At 38.8% G+C, this 20,105-nt stretch overlaps 1 protein-coding gene across 1 annotated transcript; it reads left to right on the plus strand.

Annotated features, from left to right (window-relative positions):
* The first annotated feature begins 11,787 nt into the window (after positions 1–11,787).
* penka (proenkephalin a) lies at positions 11,788–18,958 on the plus strand. The gene is made up of 3 exons (XM_071362243.1): positions 11,788–12,042; positions 12,261–12,401; positions 17,779–18,958. Exons 2-3 carry the CDS (start codon positions 12,264–12,266, stop codon positions 18,325–18,327), a joined length of 687 nt encoding a protein of 228 aa, XP_071218344.1. The 5' UTR covers positions 11,788–12,042; positions 12,261–12,263; the 3' UTR covers positions 18,328–18,958.
* Positions 18,959–20,105: the final 1,147 nt, after the last annotated feature.

The following is a 20,105-nucleotide window of genomic DNA, read 5'->3' on the forward strand; positions in this document are numbered from 1 at the left end:
GTAGATGCGTAAATGTAGAAGTAAATGGATGGAGGCTGTTCTTCAGCCATCACTTGTCTCTGCGGTAATTGTACCTATTTGATAGACAGAAAACAGTGAAAGGTTTTCCTCCTCATACATATTCAAGAAGTGGAGGAGAAGACAGAGGAAAGATAAAGAAACTTAGTCATCTGAGGCTGCAGAAAGCAAACCCAGCAATTACATGTCCTTAAATGAATAGAGAAATGTTCCGGGAAGATTTTTTGCCCAATCACTCTTGATAGAAGAATTATGCAAATCTACAGTTCCATTTGACTTTCCCCTATTATCATGGTTTTCACTGAGACAGGTCTCATTCCGAGCTGAGGATGACTGTCATTACTCTTATTAATAGATCATTTAGGTATGACAGTGTCTTCAGAAATTATTCACACCCCTTGACTTTTTCCTCATTTTAAAATGGATTAAATTGAGATTTTGTGTCACTGGCCTACACATAATACTCCATAATGCCAAAGTGAAATTATGTTTAGGGATATTTTATAAATTCATTAAAAATGAAAAGCTGAAATGTCTAGAGTCAATAAGTTGTTAGGGCAAGCCTAAATAAGTTCAGGAAAAATGTGCTTAACAAGTCACATAATAAGTTGCATGCACTCCCTCCGTGTGCAGTAACAGTGTTTAACGTGATTTTTGAATGACTACCTCATCTCTGTACACAACACATACAATTATCTGTAAGGTGTCTCATTCGAGCAGTGCATTTCAAACACAGATTCAACCACAAAGACCCGGGAGGTAGGTAAAAAATAAAAATAAAAAACAGTCATTGAAAATCCCTTTGCGCATGGTGAAGTTATTAATTACACTTTAGATGGTGTATCAATACACCCAGTCACTACAAAAATACAGGTGTCCTTCTTAACTCAGTTGCCGGAGAGGAAGGTAACCACTCAGGGATTTCACCATGAAGCTAATGGTGTCTTTAAAACAGTTACACTTTAATTGCTGTGATAGTAGAAAGCTTAGGATGGATCTACAACATTGTAGTTACACTACAACAGTAACCTACATAACAAAGTGAAAAGAAGGAAGCCTGTACAGAGTACAAGTATTCCAAAACATGGATCCTGTTTGCAATAAGGCACTAAAGTAAAATGTGGCAAAGAAATGTACTTTATGTCCTGAATAAAGAGTGCTATGTTTGGTGCAAATCCAACACAGCACATCACTGAGTACCACTCTTCATATTTTCAAGCATGGTGGTGGCTGCATCATGTTATGGGTATGATTGTCATCGGCAAAGACTAGGGAGTTTTTTTGTGTGTGTGTGGATAAAATGAAACAAAATAGAGCTAAGCACAGGCAAAATCCAGTCTGCTTTCCATCAGACACTGGGAGACAAATTCACCTTTCATCAGGACAATTACCAAAAACACAAGATTACCTGAAACACAAGGCCAAATATACACTGGAGTTGCTTACCAAAATGACATTGAGTGTTCCTGAGTGGCTTAGTTACAGTTTTGACTTAAAATGGCTTGAAAATCTATGGTAAGACTTGAAAATGGCTGTCTAGCAATGATCAACAAGCAACTTGACAGAGCTTGAATAATTTAAAAAAGTATAATGTGCAAATATTGTACAATCCAGGAGTGCAAAGCTCTTAGAGACTTAGCAAGAAAGGCTCACAGCTGTAATCACTGCCAAAGGTGATTCTAACATGTATTGACTCAGGGATGTGAATAGTTATGTAAATTAGATATTTCTGTATTTCATTTTCAATAAATTAACAGAAAGTTCTAAAAGCATGTTTTCACTTTATCATTTTTGGGTATTGTGTGTAGATGTTTGAGAGAATAAATCGACGTAATCCATTTTGAATTCAGGCTGTAACACAACAGAATGTGGAATAAGTAAAGGGAAAAACTATTTTATTATTGGATCCCTAGTGATCATAGACACTGCCCACGGGACACATGCTGGTTGAGTCAACGTTGTTTCCATGTCATTTCAATAAAATTATGTTGAACCAACGTGGAATAGATGTTGAATTGACGTCTGTGCCAAGTGGGTGTTGATTTTGTTAATTTAATTTAATCTAATTGCTCATTATGCAGTGTGGTAATTATCCGGCAGCCATAGCTCAGTGGACAGTCCCGGATTCAGACTGACAGGTAACCTTACCAAATGTCAAAGTGGCTAATATAGAGGGTTTTCATTTAACCAAAGGTTGTAGCACTTTGCTATTTCAATTCATCTCATAAAGGTCAACCTGGTTTTGATTTGCCTTGACAGAAGTTTACTTTTGTTTCCAGGAATACCTGGAACCTGATGCTAATTTGTTGTTGCATGTACATGTAGAATCAAACACATGTTAGTGGTCAAAACTCTTTGTTCCAATGTTTTAGACATGTTTTATTAAACATGTACTGACACTTGCGCCATAGATGCATTATTGGGAATTATGAAACAAGATAAGGCAAAGAGCACACCTCATTTCTCAGGTCTAAAGCAACCACTTATACAAAGGCAAGAGCTGAAAGCAGCGGATATTGTGGCCCCCGGGGACCCTTTATCTGTAAGGGATAATCTGTTAAACTGGGCTTTCTGCTCTCAAGTTCACAACTCTCAATCCATTTTCCTATATTTCTACCAACTAATGCCAACATTCATCTCCACATTTAGGGTCATTCACAAACATGAGATGCAGGTGGAAACCTGTCAGAATAAAGTTAGTATACTGTATAGATGTTTTGTGCATCAATTTGTTTACTAATTGAAACAGATTTTTTTTTTAATGGTTTGTCCTTAAAAAATTATATTGAGTGAGAGTGCATTTAATGTCCCAACATTGAATAATGCATAAGTGAGCTGTGTGGCCGAAAAACCTTCAGCAAAGCCACAAACGTCTTTAAGTGTCGCTGACCCCAAATGGATTTTCAGGATTCAAACAAATATGTTTTTCAGGTTCTGCCTCTTACTCAAATGGCATCTTATTTTCACATTCTATTAGACTGGGGAAGTTGAATCACTCTGTGTCATTGTGACATTTCTCTTTATTCCTGAGTGGGTTTGCTGAATATATCTGGTCAAGCTATGACAAAGCTCCGGAGTCTAGACTCTAAAGCAAGGTTTTCCACCTCAGTCTGAATTCCAACAGGCAGCTGAATGAAAAGACATACATTAAATCGTGTTGACTCCTTTTTAGTATCCCCTGAACCATGTTCTTTCTGTTAATTAAATGTTTCACTTTCCCTTTTCAAAGACACTCTTCTCCGGTGACCCAAATACAAATGTGGCAATAGGGCCTTACACATTTGTGTCGTGCACGCATACAGATTTGTTATTATTGCATCTTTTATGTAAATGTTGAACTTTGAATTAATACATTAAGGCAACAGACAGCCGCATTTCTAAATAAGGTTCCAATTAAGACTGCAATTGAGGTTACTACAATTATACAAATCAGACGCCTTCGATAGAAATGGATTGTGTTCAGGACATTTAAGGTACCATTAGAGTGATCAGAGAGGATCCTCTATTAAAAACTGGGCAGTGGAACAGTGTAAAGTGGTTGGTTAGATAGAGCAGACCCTTTGATGGCTAACCATATGACGCATCTATAGTACAAAACATATTCGGGAAAAACAGTTGAGCTTGGACGAAGCTCTTTGCTGATGAAAATTGTGAATACATCAACTATGTTTAAGTTCCCTTTGATCCATTTCTTTGCGATATGAGGTTCAACTTTCCCTATTTAACATACAAAGCACACTCAGATGAAAATAAGGGATGGATTCAATCCGTATCGCAGAATTATCACGGAAGATCTGCGTTGTAGCTCGACTGAAATGTAAAGGCAATGTTTCCGCATTCGCTGAAAACGCTGCGTATGTCAGCTCAATCGGAAATATACAGTGGGGAGAACAAGTATTTGATACACTGCCGATTTAGCAGGTTTTCCTACTTACAAAGCATGTAGAGGTCTGTAATTCTTATCATAGGTACACTTCAACTGTGAGAGACGGAATCTAAAACAAAAATCCAGAAAATCCCATTGTATGATTTTTAAGTAATTCATTTGCATTTTATTGCATGACATAAGTATTTGATACATCAGAAAAGCAGAACTTAATATTTGGTACAGAAACCTTTGTTTGCAATTACAGAGATCATACGTTTCCTGTAGTTCTTGACCAGGTTTGCACACACTGCAGCAGGGATTTTGGCCCACTCCTCCATACAGACCTTCTCCAGATCCTTCAGGTTTCAGGGCTGTCGCTGGGCAATACGGACTTTCAGCTCCCTCCAAAGATTTACTATTGGGTTCAGGTCTGGAGACTGGCTAGGCCACTCCAGGACCTTGAGATGCTTCTTACGGAGCCACTCCTTAGTTGCCCTGGCTGTGTGTTTTGGGTCGTTGTCATGCTGGAAGACCCAGCCACGACCCATCTTCAATGCTCTTACTGAGGGAAGGAGGTTGTTGGCCAAGATCACGCGATACATGGCCCCATCCATCCTCCCCTCAATACGGTGCAGTCGTCCTGTCCCCTTTGCAGAAAAGCATCCCCAAAGAATGATGTTTCCACCTCCATGCTTCACAGTTGGGATGGTGTTCTTGGTGTTGTACTCATCCTTCTTCTTCCTCCAAACACGGCGAGTGGAGTTTAGACCAAAAAGCTCTATTTTTGTCTCATCAGACCACATGACCTTCTCCCATTCCTCCTCTGGATCATCCATATGGTCATTGGCAAACTTCAGACGGGCCTGGACATGCGCTGGCTTGAGCAGGGGGACCTTGCGTGTGCTGCAGGATTTTAATCCATGACGGCATAATGTGTTACTAATGGTTTTCTTTGAGACTGTGGTCCCAGCACTCTTCAGGTCATTGACCAGGTCCTGCCGTGTAGTTCTGGGCTGATCCCTCACCTTCCTCATGATCATTGATGCCCCACGAGGTGAGATCTTGCATGGAGCCCCAGACCGAGGGTGATTGACCGTCATCTTGAACTTCTTCCATTTTCTAATAATTGCGCCAACAGTTGTTGCCTTCTCACCAAGCTGCTTGCCTATTGTCCTGTAGCCCATCCCAGCCTTGTGCAGGTCTACAATTTTATCCCTGATGTCCTTACACAGCTCTCTGGTCTTGACCATTGTGGAGAGGTTGGAGTCTGTTTGATTGAGTGTGTGGACAGGTGTCTTTTATACAGGTAACGAGTGGAGAACAGGAGGGCTTCTTAAAGAAAAACTAACAGGTCTGTGAGAGCCGGAATTCTTACTGGTTGGTAGGTGATCAAATACTTATGTCATGCAATAAAATGCAAATTAATTACTTAAAAATCATACAATGGGATTTTCTGGATTTTTGTTTTAGATTCCGTCTCTCACAGTTGAAGTGTACCTATGATAAAAATTACAGACCTCTACATGCTTTGTAAGTAGGAAAACCTGCTAAATCGGCAGTGTATCAAATACTTGTTCTCCCCACTGTATATGGATCTTCCGGGTTATTTCCACAATACAGATTGAATCCAGCCCTAAGTCTCTTCTGTGTTGTCCTATATGAGGGTGGAAGTTTATAGAGTATCTGCCTTGTTTGTCTTCAGTCAGAGGGAGTCAAAGAGTTCGTACAACTCTAGTACATACAGTGCCTTCAAAAAGTATTCACACTCCTTGACTTTTTCCCCATTTTGTTGTGGTACAGTTTAAATTGATAAAATAAAATAAAAATTGTCACTGGCATATACACAATACCCCAAAATGTCATAGTGGAATTTAGTTTTTAGAATTTTTTGAAATCAGTTACAAATGAAAAGCTGAAATGTCTTGAGTCAATAAGTATTCAACCCCTTTGTTATGACAAGCCTAAATAAGTTCACGAGTAAAAATGTGCTTAAAAGGTCACATAATACGTTGCATGGTCTCACTCGGTGTACATTAATAGTGTTTAGCATGATTTGTGAATGACTACCTCAACTCTGTACCTCACACATACAATTAATTATTTGTAAGGTTCCTCAGTCGAGCAGTGAATTTCAAACACAGCTTCAACCAGAAAGACCAGGCAGGTTTTCCAATGCCTTGCAAAGGAGGGCACCTATTGGTAGAAGGGTAAAAATTTAAAAAAGCTAAAATTAATTACACTTTGGATGGTGTATCAATCACTGCAATGATACAGGCGTCCTTCCTAACCAGTGGTGGAAAAAATACTCAATTGTCATACTTGAGTAAAAGTAAAGATACATTAATAGTAAAATACTACTTGAGTAAAAGTCTAAAGGTATTTGGTTTTATATATACTTAAGTATCAAAAGTAAATGGAATTGCTAAAAATGTACTTAAGTATCAAAAGTAAAAGCAAAAGTATAAATAATAAAAAATTCCTTATATTAAACAAACCATACGGCACCATTTAAAAAATTATTATTGACGAATTGCTAGGGGCACACTCCAACACTCAGACATAATTTCTAGACGAAGCATTTGTGTTTAGTGAGTCCGCCAAATCAGATGCAGTAGGGATGACCAGGAATGTTCTGTCGATAAGTGTGTGAATTGGACCATTTTCCTGTAAAAATGTAACCAGTACTTTTGGGTGTCACGGAAAATGTATGGAGTAAATAGTACTTTATTTTATTTCGGAATGTAGTGAAGTAAAAGTAAAGGTTGCCAAAAATATAAATAGTCAAGTAAAGTAGAGATACCTCAAAAAACTACTTAAGTAGTACTTTAAAGTATTTTTACTTAAGTACTATACACCACTGTTTCTAACTCAGTTGCCGGAGAGGAAGGAAACCACTCAGGGAGGGGTTTAGCCATGACGCCAATGGTGACTTAAAAACATTTACAGAGTTGAATGGTTGTGATAGGAGAAAACTGAGGATGGATCAACAACATTGTGGTTACTCCACAATACTAACCTAATTGACAGAGTGAAAAGCATGGTGGTGGCTGCATCATGTTATGGGTACGCTTGTAATTGTTAAGGACTAGGAAGATGTTTAGGTTAAAAAGAAATGGAATAGAGCCATGCACAGGCAAAATCCTAGAGAACAATCTGGTTCAGTCTACTTTCCAACAGACATTGGGTGTCATGATCGTCGTAACCTTGAATAGAGGACCAAGGCGCAGCGTGATAGAAAGACATCTTCTTTTTATTTAGAAGACGAACGTGAAACTATTCAAACAAATAGTGCTGACACTAAACACTACACATAGACAATTACCCACAATAGCCTACTGCCTATGGCTGCCTTAAATATGGCTCCCAATCAGAGACAATGAATGACAGCTGTCTCTGATTGAGAACCATTCAGGCAACCATAGACTTACCTAGACACCTACACTCAACACAAACCCATACACTCTACAAAAAAGAACTATACCATACAACCACCCAAGACGAGACAAATACACACAAACATCCCCCCTGTCACACCCTGACCTAACCAAAATAATACAGAAAACAAAGATAACTAAGGCCAGGGCGTGACAGTGGGAGACAAATTCACCTTTCAGCAGGACAATAACTTAAAACACAAGGCCAAATATACACTGTAGTTGCTTACCAAGACGACATAGAATTTTCCTGAGTGGCCTAGTTACAGTTTTGACTTAAATTGTCTTGGAAATCTATGGCAAGACTTGAAAATGGATGTCTAGCAATGATCAACAACCAACTTTACCGAGCTTAAAGAAATTTAGAAAGAAGAGTGTCCAAATATTGTACAATCCAGGTGTGCAAAGCTCTTAGAGACTTACCCAGAAAGACTCACAGCTGTAATCGCTGCCAAAGAGGATTTTACCACGTATTGACTCAGGGGTGTGAATATTTATGTAAATGAGATATTTCAGAATTTAATTTTCAATCAATTTCTAGAAACATGTTTTCACTTTGTCATTTTGGGGTATTGTGTGTAGATAGGTGAGAAAAAAAATCTATGTAAACACTTTTTGAATTCAGGCTGTAACACAACAAAATGTGGAATGAGTCAAGGGGTGTGAATACTTTATGAAGACACTGTACATGTGCAGCTACACACTTTAGTGTAATGATAATAATGTACTGTAATGAACCAACCTTCTGGGGTTGTGACTCATCTCATCCATCACATGTATGTACCGATAACTGACAAAATAAAGGAAACGCTTGAGTAAATGAGGGATACAAAGTATATTGAAAGCACACACAAGTGTGGTTCCTGAGTTAATTAAGCAAATAACATCCCATCATGCTTAGGGTCATGTATAAAAATGCCCAGTTGTCCATTATTTTGGCTACCATGGCTAGAAGAAGAAATCTCAGTGACGAGGGGTTTCAAGGGAGTGTAGGGGGTTTAAAGGGTTTTGTGTGTGTGTGTGTGTGTGTGTGTGTGTGTGTGTGTGTGTGTGTGTGTGTGTGTGTGTGTGTGTGTGCGTGCGTGCCTGCCTGCCTGCGTGCGTGTCAGTCAGTCAGTCACCAGATCTCAACCCAATTGAACACTTATGGGAGATTCTGGAGTGGCCGTCATTGTAAATAAGAATTTGTTCTTAACTGACTTGCCTAGTTAAATAAAGGTTAAATAACATTTTAAAAAATAACCTAAGACAGCGTTTTCCACCACCATCCCCAAAACACCAAATGATGGATTTTCTGGTGGAGGAATGGTGTCGAAACCCTCCAATAGAGTTCCAGACACTTGTAGAATCCACGCCAAGGCACATTGAAGCTGCTCGTGGTCTTATTAAAACACTTTATCTTTGTGTTTCCTTCATTTTGGCAGTTACCTGTACACACAGTACAGTAGACGTAAATGTTACAGTGCACTAGATCCTACATGCGCCCTGCGGTTTCTTCAGTGTAGGGACGTGAGAGTAAGATTACACCTGACACGTCTGTCTAATCTGTGAACAATGAGTCTCTGTGTGTGTGTGTGTGTATGTGTGTGTGTGTGTGTGTGTGTGTGTGTGTGTGTGTGTGTGTGTGTGTGTGTGTGTGTGTGTGTGTGTGTGTGTGTGTGTGTGTGTGTGTGTGTGTGTGTGTGTGAGAGTAAGAGTGAGACAGGGTTCTACATTAATTAGCTCTCCTGTCATCTTTCCATGCTCCAGTGTGACTGACACAGCCATTACCAGGCTGATACACCCTGCTCTTCCCACACAGCAGGAAATGGGAGATGATTAGAAGCATACTTGCCCAGGCCACCACTGGCCATGTTCTGTTATAATCTCCACCCGGCACAGCCAGAAGAGGACTGGCCACCCCTCATAGCCTGGTTCCTCTCTCGGTTTCTTCCTAGGTTTTGGCCTTTCTAGGGAGTTTTTCCTTGCCACCGTGCTTCTACACCTGCATTGCTTGCTGTTTGGGGTTTTAGGCTGGGTTTCTGTACAGCACTTTGAGATATCAGCTGATGTAAGAAGAGCTATATAAATACATTTGATTTGAATCGATCACTGCACTTAATTTGAACCTGACTATTGTCTGACAGTTCCATTGCAAGAGACGCTGGGTTTAGGGAATATAGGGAATATGGTGCCATTTGGGATACTTTCAGAGTATTTACTTCCAATAACTAATAGACTCCGCATATTGAGTAGGTTCCTACAAGCTGTGTTGACAGGAGAATAATTTCCTGTGATGCTGTGAACACACGTTGCAGAGATAAACAGGGATGTGTTTGAATATCATCATCAGGGATGGTTTGTTTGTACAGTGGAAATATTTGTGAAAGGCTTAACAATGATTTCCTACGCTACTAATGTTCAGGTGCACACACATCACACTAGGTTGAGCTACACTGTATTTAGTTTAGAAATCAGATATCACTGGATTGGAGTGGACTGTCATACATGGCAAAATTACACTCAAAAACTGCAAAAATAATGGAATAACCATTTCAGTTGAGTTTAAAGATCGAGGATGAAGTTCATAGTTGAAAGAAAAAAATTATATTAAAAAACAGTGTAGGTCACAAGGCAATAGTTCGATTTAAACGTTTTTCTCTTGGTTCATACCATTATTTCCATCCAACCACAGAGATTTCCATTAGGGTTCTAGAATATAATGACATTAGGAAACAGGGGGCCTCGGAAGCCATATTGTAGCACAGTAGTATTTCATCTACCCAGCTTGTTGGCCCACTGGCTTCCCATGCTCCAGGAAAAATAACTAAGTTATATGAAATAACACTATTACGGGGTATCATCCGACATGCCGATCTCATCAGGAGAGCTTAGTGCAGTAATATGGGTGTAATAGCACCATGTGGTTACATAAACTGTTGCTCAACAGGACTCGTCTTCATCATAGGGCGGCGCACAATTGGACCAGCGTCGTTCGGGTTTGGCCGGGGTATGTTGTCATAAATAAGAATTTGTTCTTAACTGACTTGCCTAGTTAAATAAAGGTTCAATAAAAAATATAGAAATAAATTGTCATCATCACCATTTATCATCATTATCACATCCTCATCATTATCATCATTGTCATCAACATTATTATCTGCATGATCATTGGCATTGTTTATCTCTAAATGGCATGCACATTCATATCACCTCAATACGATTTGAAGAGAGAACCAAACGGACTACTTTTTAGAGCACAGTTGTAAACTATTGTATTCAGGTCCAATAGTCTAGACAGAGGCAGAATCAGCATTAATCAGAGGTGAACATAATTACCAAGTTCCTTCCCAACCTCTCACCTCTCTTTGTCTGACTAGGTATGTTTTTTTGTTTACTCCCTCTGATAAGGACAAGACAGGTGCAGACCATAATTATGGTAACTGACTGCTCTCAACTTCATATTACTATCTGTAGCTCCTCTTTCCTGACAAACAGTTTGACGGCAAACAAGGCTGTTAACAGTATAAGGCCAGTTTTAATTAAAAGCCTAGGTCCAATACAAAATGATCTGTCCTTGCCTGACTAGGACCTTTCTACATAATTCAGCAAGTAAACTTTTTCTAAGGAATCAATTTGACATATTTCATTGGATGCTTTTGTAACAAATCCCTTTATAAAACATACACTGATTATACCAAACATTAGGAACACCTTCCTAATAACACTGAGGAAGTGGATTTAACAAGTGACATCAATAAGGGATCATAGCTTTCACCTGGATTCACATGGTCAGTCTATGTCATGGAAAGAGCAGGTGTCCTCAATGTTTTATACACTCAGTGTATATTGACTAAAGAGATTGCTAATAATGATGATTCATATTGCCTTTAATTTCTTTATACAGGTTTATATATCTTAAATAGGTGCTAACTATTGGCCCTATGTGACCTAATCTTTCAGAGCAAGATGAGTGTGTCTCTGAATATCATAGCTGTAAAGTCTGGCACCATATCCTATGGCACAGAACATGATCCACTCTATGGAGTGCTCCTTCAACAGAAAGGTGTGTGTGCTATCATCAGGATTATCATCTCATAGTTTATGACTTGACTAAGAAGTCATTTTATTGATCTCTGTTACCTCATGACATATAATAAAGAGATGTATTGTGGCAGTGTGACACAAATAACTGGTCCACCATGTTTCAAAATTAACTGGAAATTGTCATTATGTTAAAACAAATAAGTGTGGACCCCATTATTAAATGCAAACACAAAGCTTATTACAAGAAGTGACTCACATACCACACCTGTAGTCAAAGTATGACTGAATAGCCTACATTTTCCAAACTTCCTATTATAAGCTACAAGGTCAAATAAATCTAAGGAATATGAATTGCGTCAGTCTATGCGTGAGATTCCCCTCTGACGACTAGAAACATAATGATTACGTTTTCCGAGGACTACTTATACCTATCAAGATACTGAACTTGCATTATGAACTCAGCTCAGACGAGCATCCATTTTGAGCATCCTCCTGAGTATTTAGCTTCGTGAACGACGAGCTCTTCCATCCGTGAGACTTGAGAAAGCTGATTGGCTCAATCGCAACAGTTCTAAATGTGTTTTTTTCCAGCGACTTGGTAGGCACCGGGGGAAATAATATATTTGGTATAAAACCTCACAATCAACCGTTCCTACTGCAACACCACAGGGCTTGAACTAAGCATAAAAAACTGAGGCAAGTATATTGGCTTTTGATGGTTTGTTTTTTCTTGGCAACTTTGGAATGAGGATAACTGAGTAGAATTTATAGTCCAATTAAGGATATTAATGGCTTTTTTCGTATAGTCCATGATTTAGCACTTCGTGAGAAATGAACAGTAAGTAAAACTCTAAATCACAAACGTTTTCTAATCAAGTCTTGGTGGATTCTCTCCCAAAACACATGTTCTCCAGTCTATGGCTGTCCCGGGGAACTCACTATGGAGGCTGCTTCTCTGTGCGTATTTTGCGCTCACGGTCGGAGCGGACTGCGAGAAGGACTGTGCGCTCTGCCTCAACCGCATACTGGGACAACAGACGGCAATTAACACCCTGGTAGGTCAACAATTAGTACATTTTGGACATGTTTTAATTTAAATGTTTTTAAAGTAAATTAGCTGGGTGCTACTTTTTCCGCGTCACTTTTTCGTGGGAAGGATTACGCAGTAGGCTACCCACCTGTTTATTTTTGTGATTTCAATGTTAGGCAATGCTGTGTGAGGTGCATGTATCTTTGGAACACGACTTTATTAAGCTCTTTTTCATTTATTTTGATGCAGGCAGGCAATTAATGTAATAACAATTAAAATAGGAAACCCATCATTTTAACTGCATCAATATGAAATGTCATAATAGTTTCGGTTGAATTTTTATGTAGGCTACAACTTGTGTTGTTGGTCTAACTGGTGACAACATGTAACCTCGAGACATTTCTTTGCACCCATCATTCAGTTTTTAAAATTACATGAGTAGGGTAGTAGGGGGTAACCCCCCCCCATGTAATTCACATAAAGACCACAAGATGTCATCAAATTATTTCCCCAACACTTTCCCTGGCTGGCACTGTTCTTGTTGAACAAAAATATCCTCTGTGTCATCATTTTGGAGATATTTCAACAAAAGGATTTTGTGGTAAGTTGATCCATTTTTTGTAGTTGTAGATATATTCCAATGAAAATAGATCTATTTTATATATATATATATATACAAGTAGGAAAGCCTTAAATAATCAACTTGTTTAGAGAGAAAAATGTAGATATTCTTTTAGTAAAGTAGTAATATGTTGGATGAGTGTGTTGGGGGCAACTCACCCCCCCCCCCCCCCCCCCCCCCTTATGGTTATGAATGTGTTTCTACCTGTCATTTAGACAATGACTAGCCCAGTTAGCGCTAGTTTATGCTAACTTGCTAGCTAGCAACTTCTCTAGCAGTAAATGCTAGCCAGCTAACTAGTTAGCATAAGATGCTAGGAGTACTAGCTAGCAACCTTACTACCAGATCATCTGAGGTAAAGTACATAAAAAAGATAACGTAACTTAATTTCAGTGGTAAATGTTTCCACTAGTTACTGATAGCTTTACAGTTAATGCAACTTTATAGAATTTTAGCTGTTTTACACAGCATTTTATATCATATAGATAGATAGCTTTTCAAATGATATCTCTCCCATTGTTTTCAGTCACAGGTGGGGACTGGATTAGGTGTAGGCAGTGCAGGAGGTAGGCTCATGAGTTGGGCTCCAATTTTACTGGGGATAGATTTATTTGTGACCTACAGGTACAAATTAGAATCGTGCAATAGCAGAGCATAAGAGAATTGCCACATCAATGTTACACTGAGTTAATTAGTTAAGTTATTGTTATTAAATGTTATATTCCAATGTTATTTAATGTTATTATTTATATTCCATTCCAATATTATATTACACTTTTTTTTATTTATTATGAATTAAAAACAACTATTAAAAACCTTTTGCTCCTGAATGTAATTTTAAAGACTGCTGGGATTTAAAATCTTGCATTATTAAAATCATATTTAGTGAAACTGTACATAATGGGTTGTAAGGAAAAGGACCAACACAGAAAGAACAAAGAAAAGTAATGTTCAGGTGAGTTAAAAAGAGGGACTTCCATCAAATCTCCTCATAGTGCGGATATTAATGGTGACATGTATTTTTTTTTTTTTTTTTTTTTTTTTTATTAGGATCCCATGAGCTGTTGCAAAAGCAGCAGCTACTCTTCCTGGGCTCCACACAACACATGAAACATGACATAATACAGAATATTAATAGACAGGAACAGCTCAAGAACAGAACTATATAAAAAATAAATAAAGGTACACATAGCCTATATATCAATGCATACACACATAAACTATCTAGGTCAAATAGGGGTGAGGGGTTGTGCCTTGAGGTGTTGCTTTATCTGTTTTTTTAACCAGGATTGCTGTTTATTTGAGCAATATGAGACCGAATGGAGTTCCATGCAATCAGGGTTGAGTAGGTTACTTTCTAAATGTAACCCATTACAGTTACTGCCCAAAATTGTAATCGGTAATGTAACTTTTTGATTACCCAAACTCAGTAACATAATCTGATTACATCCAGTTACTTTTAGATTACTTTCCCCTTAATTTAAGAGGCATTAGAAGAAGACAAAAATGTATGTTACCAATTGAACCACATCTATTGCAGGATAAATCAATGTTAAAGTTCACCTGGCCTGCTATATATGGATGTACATTTTTACTTTATGGGCTGGTTATGTAGGCTTCTTCTAACCCATCGCTTTCTACTACATATAATATTTTGATTAAATTATATCTTAATATTAAAAACCAAATTCTATCAGAATTCCAGTCATTCCAATAAATGTTATACCCCTTGATCTTCAACAATAGGACTTGGAAATATGGAAGTATAGATTAGCCAAATTGTTTTACCTGAGCATGACCCAAAAACGAAAGACTTATTAGCCAGCCCTACTCCGTTGTTTATGATTGTGTTGTCATGGAGGACTGATTGGGCTCATTGATTCGATTTGAAAAATAAATGCTGCACTCATGGAATGGCATGCTTTGAGCACCACTGAAAAGTGTTATTTACATGTGAAAAAGGAATGCCATATTCGGCATTTGCTATAGACCTATTGTTTAACTTTTTGTTGGTGACACTTTGATATCTTGATAATATGCAGCTGTTTAAAGGGGAAAACCAGAGATGAAATAATAACAAAACCCCACCCCACCTCTGTTTTGGTAAAAAGCTGAGGGATAGGCCTGGAGAAATGTAACCACTCTCAGATTAATAGACAGAGCTACGGATGCAAGGACTGACCATCCATGATATCAAAATGATTTTTTTAACCATGTTATGAGGATATACAGTATTTGCTTACATTTACAATTTTTACAAACATTGGAGAAAAACAAGCTTATATTTTGGGTTCTCATGTAGTGTGACAGTTGAACTAAGTTATATTCTTCAAGAATCAATGGATATATATATATATATATATTAAGTCCAAAAATGGATGTAGCACCTACAGATTGCCCCTTTAAGTCTATAAAAAGTGTACGAGTTTGAACATGTGTTCATTAGGCCTATGGATGAAATTTTTTAATCAACATGAATTAGATTGAGCAATAAAAGCCAACCTTTTATTCCATAGTCTGGGATCCGCACTGTACAACTGTTGCAAGAGTACATTTTTCACTGGCTGTCTACTGGTTTCAAAAACAATGATTGATAGGCAGTTTAAACTTCTTGAATTCAACCATTATTGGGTTGAAATACACATTTAGATTTGTGAACAGCCATCCACAACAACCACAATCCGTAAGGCGCAAATAGCTAAATGAGAGAGCAGCAGTGTGATTCACATCAATGCGGTATGTAGATAACAATAATAAGTGATATCCGTATCGCCTCAGACTACACCACTGCTGTCATCCTTACCTCCAAGCGTTTATTCAAATAGGATAATCTTTGAATGCAGACAGCAGTCGTACCATTGGAAGACATAACTTGGACTGTAGCCTACAAAAGCCTATTCCTGCTCTTTTCCTACGATCCATCAAAGCCACTTGGTATGTCATCATAGTGGTCCCTGACTTGTGGTCAGACTCGCTCAGGTGGAACAAACTTAAACTTGCACCTTTTTTCAATTCTGATTTGAATGTCATTGAGAAAACAGGGAAGTGTCAAATATCTTTTTTGCAAATCTCCTTTCTGAATTTAAAAGTAATCCTCAAAGTAATCATCTAGTTTTTCAGTATCTATAATCCGATTACAATATTTTTGCTGATTAGACAATTAATAGTACTAGTTTATCCCAAATGGTCAACATCGAACAACAAATTACAAAAATGTACCACGATGAAAGGTAAGAGGGCTCAGAGTGGCGCAGCAGTCTAAGGCACTGCATCTCAGTGCTAGACGCGTCACTACAGACCCTGGTTCCATCCCGGGCTGTATCACAACCAGCCGTGATCGGGAGTCCCATAGGGCGGCGCATACTTGGCCCAGTGTAGTCCGGGTTAAGGGAAGGTTTGGCCGGGGTAGGCCCGCATTGTAAAATAAGAATTTGTTCATAACTGACTTACCTAAATAAATACAAAATAAAAAGAGTTTAGCCTCCAGAAAACCTGTCTTTATTTGTGAACTTAGTGTGTTTTAGCCTCACCAGGGGGCAGCATGTTAGTGGTTATGAGCTTCAATACAGCCTCAATTAAATTTTACTCTTCATTAATTCAAGCATTTTCTCAGGGTTTGATTGACATATTTCAGAGAGAGTTTATTTAAGCAATAACCCCCGAGGTGCCTTATTGCTATTATAAACTGGTTACCAACATAATTAGAGCAGTTAAAATAAATGTTTTGTCTTACCCGTGGTATACGATCTGATATAAACTGGGTGGGTCGAGCCCTGAATGCAGATTGGCTGACAGCCATGGTATATCAGACCGTATACCAGGGGTATGACAAAACATTGAGTTTTACTGCTCTAATAACATTGGTAACCAGTTTATAATAGCAATAAGGCACCACGGAGGTTTGTGATATATGGCCAATATTCCACAGCTAATGACTGTCCAGGCACTCCGCGTTGCATCCTGCATAAGAACAGCCCTTAGCCGTGGTATGTTGGCCATATACCACACCTCCTCGTGCCTTATTGCTTAAATATACCATGGCTGTCAGCCAATCAGAATTCAGGGCTCCAACAACCCAGTTTATAATTGTTCTTAGAGATCATTTTTTTCATATTATTCAAATACCTCCAATAAAATAAAGTAAAATAAAAATGAATCTGAGAAGTTTATTTTCCATGAGATAATGTATTCAGAATTATCTGTAGGCTATACAAAAGCCCTCTTCTCTGCTGCTTTGATGTGCTCAGAAATAAAAAGACAAGTGCTATGAGGCATTAGATGTAGGCTAGTAACAGGCTTTGAGGAACGTCTCATTAACTGTGTTTGCTAGAAGCTGTAAAATGAACCAGATAAAAGTGTCCCTCCATCTGTTTCCCATCTTACTTATTTAATTACTCTTAAAACTAATAGAGAAGTATCATAACATATTGGTATAGGCAAATAGAATCAATTTGTTTGTACATCCAACTGTGTCTCTCTGGCATTGGAGAATAGCTGCCGCACCCAGTTATTTCATGCACCAGAATTGGACTTGTTTCTGCTCCTGTTAAATATTGTCTAATTAAACACTACTCTATATGTACAATTTGCCTTTTTATGGCAAAACATATATCACTATGTCACTCCAGACAATATATTGCTTCTTCACGGCTGTGTACCATGTGCCCCTTGATAGAGACAAGTCTCCAATTAAAACTAGATTTACAGAAAGGAAATGGGTTTGTGAGCCTCTGCTCCACTTCTGTGTTTTGAGGTTCCCCTCCCCTTCATATCTTTGCAGACATGCTCAATAGAATGTGAGGGTAGCCTGGACACCACGAAGCTCCGCCTCTGCCGAGACGTCCTATTGGAGGAGGAGCCTGTCGCTGTTGACGAAATCAAACAGGAAGAGGTGGAGGACGAGCAGCACCAGCTGGCCAAGAAGTATGGCGGCTTCATGAAGCGCTACGGGGGGTTCATGATCAGGAGGAGCCCACCCGTACAGGATGGAGGAGTGCAGGGAGGACAGAACAACCCAGTGGCTGAGGAAGAGGACATCCGTCTGGAGATCCTGAAGATCCTGAATTCAGAGGCCGAGGGGCAGAGGGACGGAGAGTTGGCCAAGCGCTACGGGGGGTTCATGAGGAGAGGGGGGGACTTCGGGGCTCTGGAGGTGGTGGGCAGGCCATTGAAGAAGCGTTATGGGGGCTTCATGAGGAGGGTAGGGAGGCCTGAGTGGCTGGAGGATCAGAAGAACAAGGGGGGGCTCCTGAAACGCTCCTGGGAGGGGCAGGGGGTTGACTCCCCCCTGGCTGAGATACAGAAGAAATATGGCGGATTCATGGACTAGGGGTCGGCCCCTTCTCCAACCCCTCCTGATGAGTCTGGACTCTCAATATTGATCAGATGATCCATTCTTATTCTGTTGTAGTGCTTGTACTGTGCTGCTTTTTGTTTGTTTGGGTTTACTGTGACAAAAAACACTTAGCCTATCAGGTGATGATAACTCCATTTATGGCAACCAGTACTGTATGTTTTATGGGTTTGGTTATTTATAAATTAACCCGTGTTCATTGTGGTGTACGCCGGCTGGGGCATGTGTGGAAAACTAATCATGGCATGACCTGTTTGCTTTCTCTCTTTGACTTGCCACTGTTTTTAAATGGATAGTTAACTTTTTTGAAGTGTTAGTTGATTTTAGACTTACCTAGGGTATTGTTGTGTCATCCAAACCGTTTTTAAATTTGTTAGTTGGTTATTTAGTTTTGCCCAGAATCTCTTGGCAAGGTAAGATGAAAATATGTCGGTGGCTAGTACTACTTTCCACCGTGCTCACACTTATCTCAGTATGTTGATGTCGAAACATGTTGCTTTCAGTTGAAAATGTCCTACTTTCGTGTTCTTTCTATAGAGAACAGAGCAGCATTTGAGACCAATTAGTTGTACAAAACCTAATAAACCCATGAATCCTGCAGAAATAATTGGACTCCGCTCTGTCTTGTTCTGGCTGTTTGATGTGTTTGTCAGCCTGGGAAGTGGAGCTAATGCTACTGTCTCACTCTGCCAAGCCCACCTGATAATAATTCTGGTGTTAGTGGTGAGGATTGGATTCATTTGACAGATTCACTCAGCTTGGGGGAGATGTATTAAGCAAATGTAGGTGCTTTGTGGCCTGTCTATATTTTTGTACACATTGCTCAAGTGAACACAAAATATTGACAGCAATTGCCTTTAGATGTTGTCTCTTAGCTCCCCCAACTTCACACAGTCCCAAAACTTCACAGCTTGGCTAGATATTTTGCTTAACTTAATCCCCCCCTAGAGGTCTATATGCTCTTCAGAACAATAAGGCAGTCTTTTAAATATGATTCACAAGTTAGATTTCTACAAAAGAGGATTGATAGCCCCGCTCCATTCTGCCACATTCATTAATATCTACACTTTCTCTAGTTTCAGTGTTCAGAGGCACCACCATATCTACACTGAGTGTAGAGAACATTAAGTAAACCTTCCTAATATCGAGTTGAAGAGATCCTTCTTTAACATGCATTCTCCCCTTCATCTACACTGATTGAAGTGGATTTTACAAGTGACATCAATAAGGGGTCATAGCTTTCACCTGGATTCACCTGGTCAGTCTATGTCATGGAAAGAGCGGGTGTTCGTAATTTTTTGTATACTCAGTGTATATCCACAGAATTTCACTTCCAAAATGTTGGCAGATGCATACATCATATAGATAAGGCCTTTATCAAATGTATAGATGAATATCTATCATATTTATCAAAGCTCTATATATGGTTATGTCAAATAGGAAGATGTCAAAATATTAATGGTATTCATTAATCAATGCAAATTAATTGAATGTCTTGTCAGCCCTCATTAGGCATATGCTTAAAAAAAATGTGAATTGTTACTTATGTATCATGTGATTATGTATGTATCTAGTTGGTCATTTATTTTCTGTATGGAACAAAATCTGTTTTTATTTTTACATGCTAAAATATAAATAATCTAAAGAATGTTTAAAAATTTAGCCTGAAGGACCTTTTGAGTGACAAACATACATACCTAAATCCCATAATTCCTTACTCAAGTTTTGATTGGGTGTCATGTGACCTTACATAG

The sequence above is a fragment of the Salvelinus alpinus genome, chromosome 23 (genome assembly GCF_045679555.1).
Source record: "Salvelinus alpinus chromosome 23, SLU_Salpinus.1, whole genome shotgun sequence".
NCBI classification, from domain to species: domain Eukaryota; kingdom Metazoa; phylum Chordata; class Actinopteri; order Salmoniformes; family Salmonidae; genus Salvelinus; species Salvelinus alpinus.

Excerpts from the sequence above, each read along its gene's own strand:
- penka (XM_071362243.1), top strand. The coding sequence starts at position 12,264 with ATGGCTGTCCCGGGGAACTCACTATGGAGGCTGCTTCTCTGTGCGTAT. Across the intron at positions 12,402-17,778 it reads AGACGGCAATTAACACCCTG|ACATGCTCAATAGAATGTGA; the intron begins GTAGGTCAACAA and ends ATATCTTTGCAG.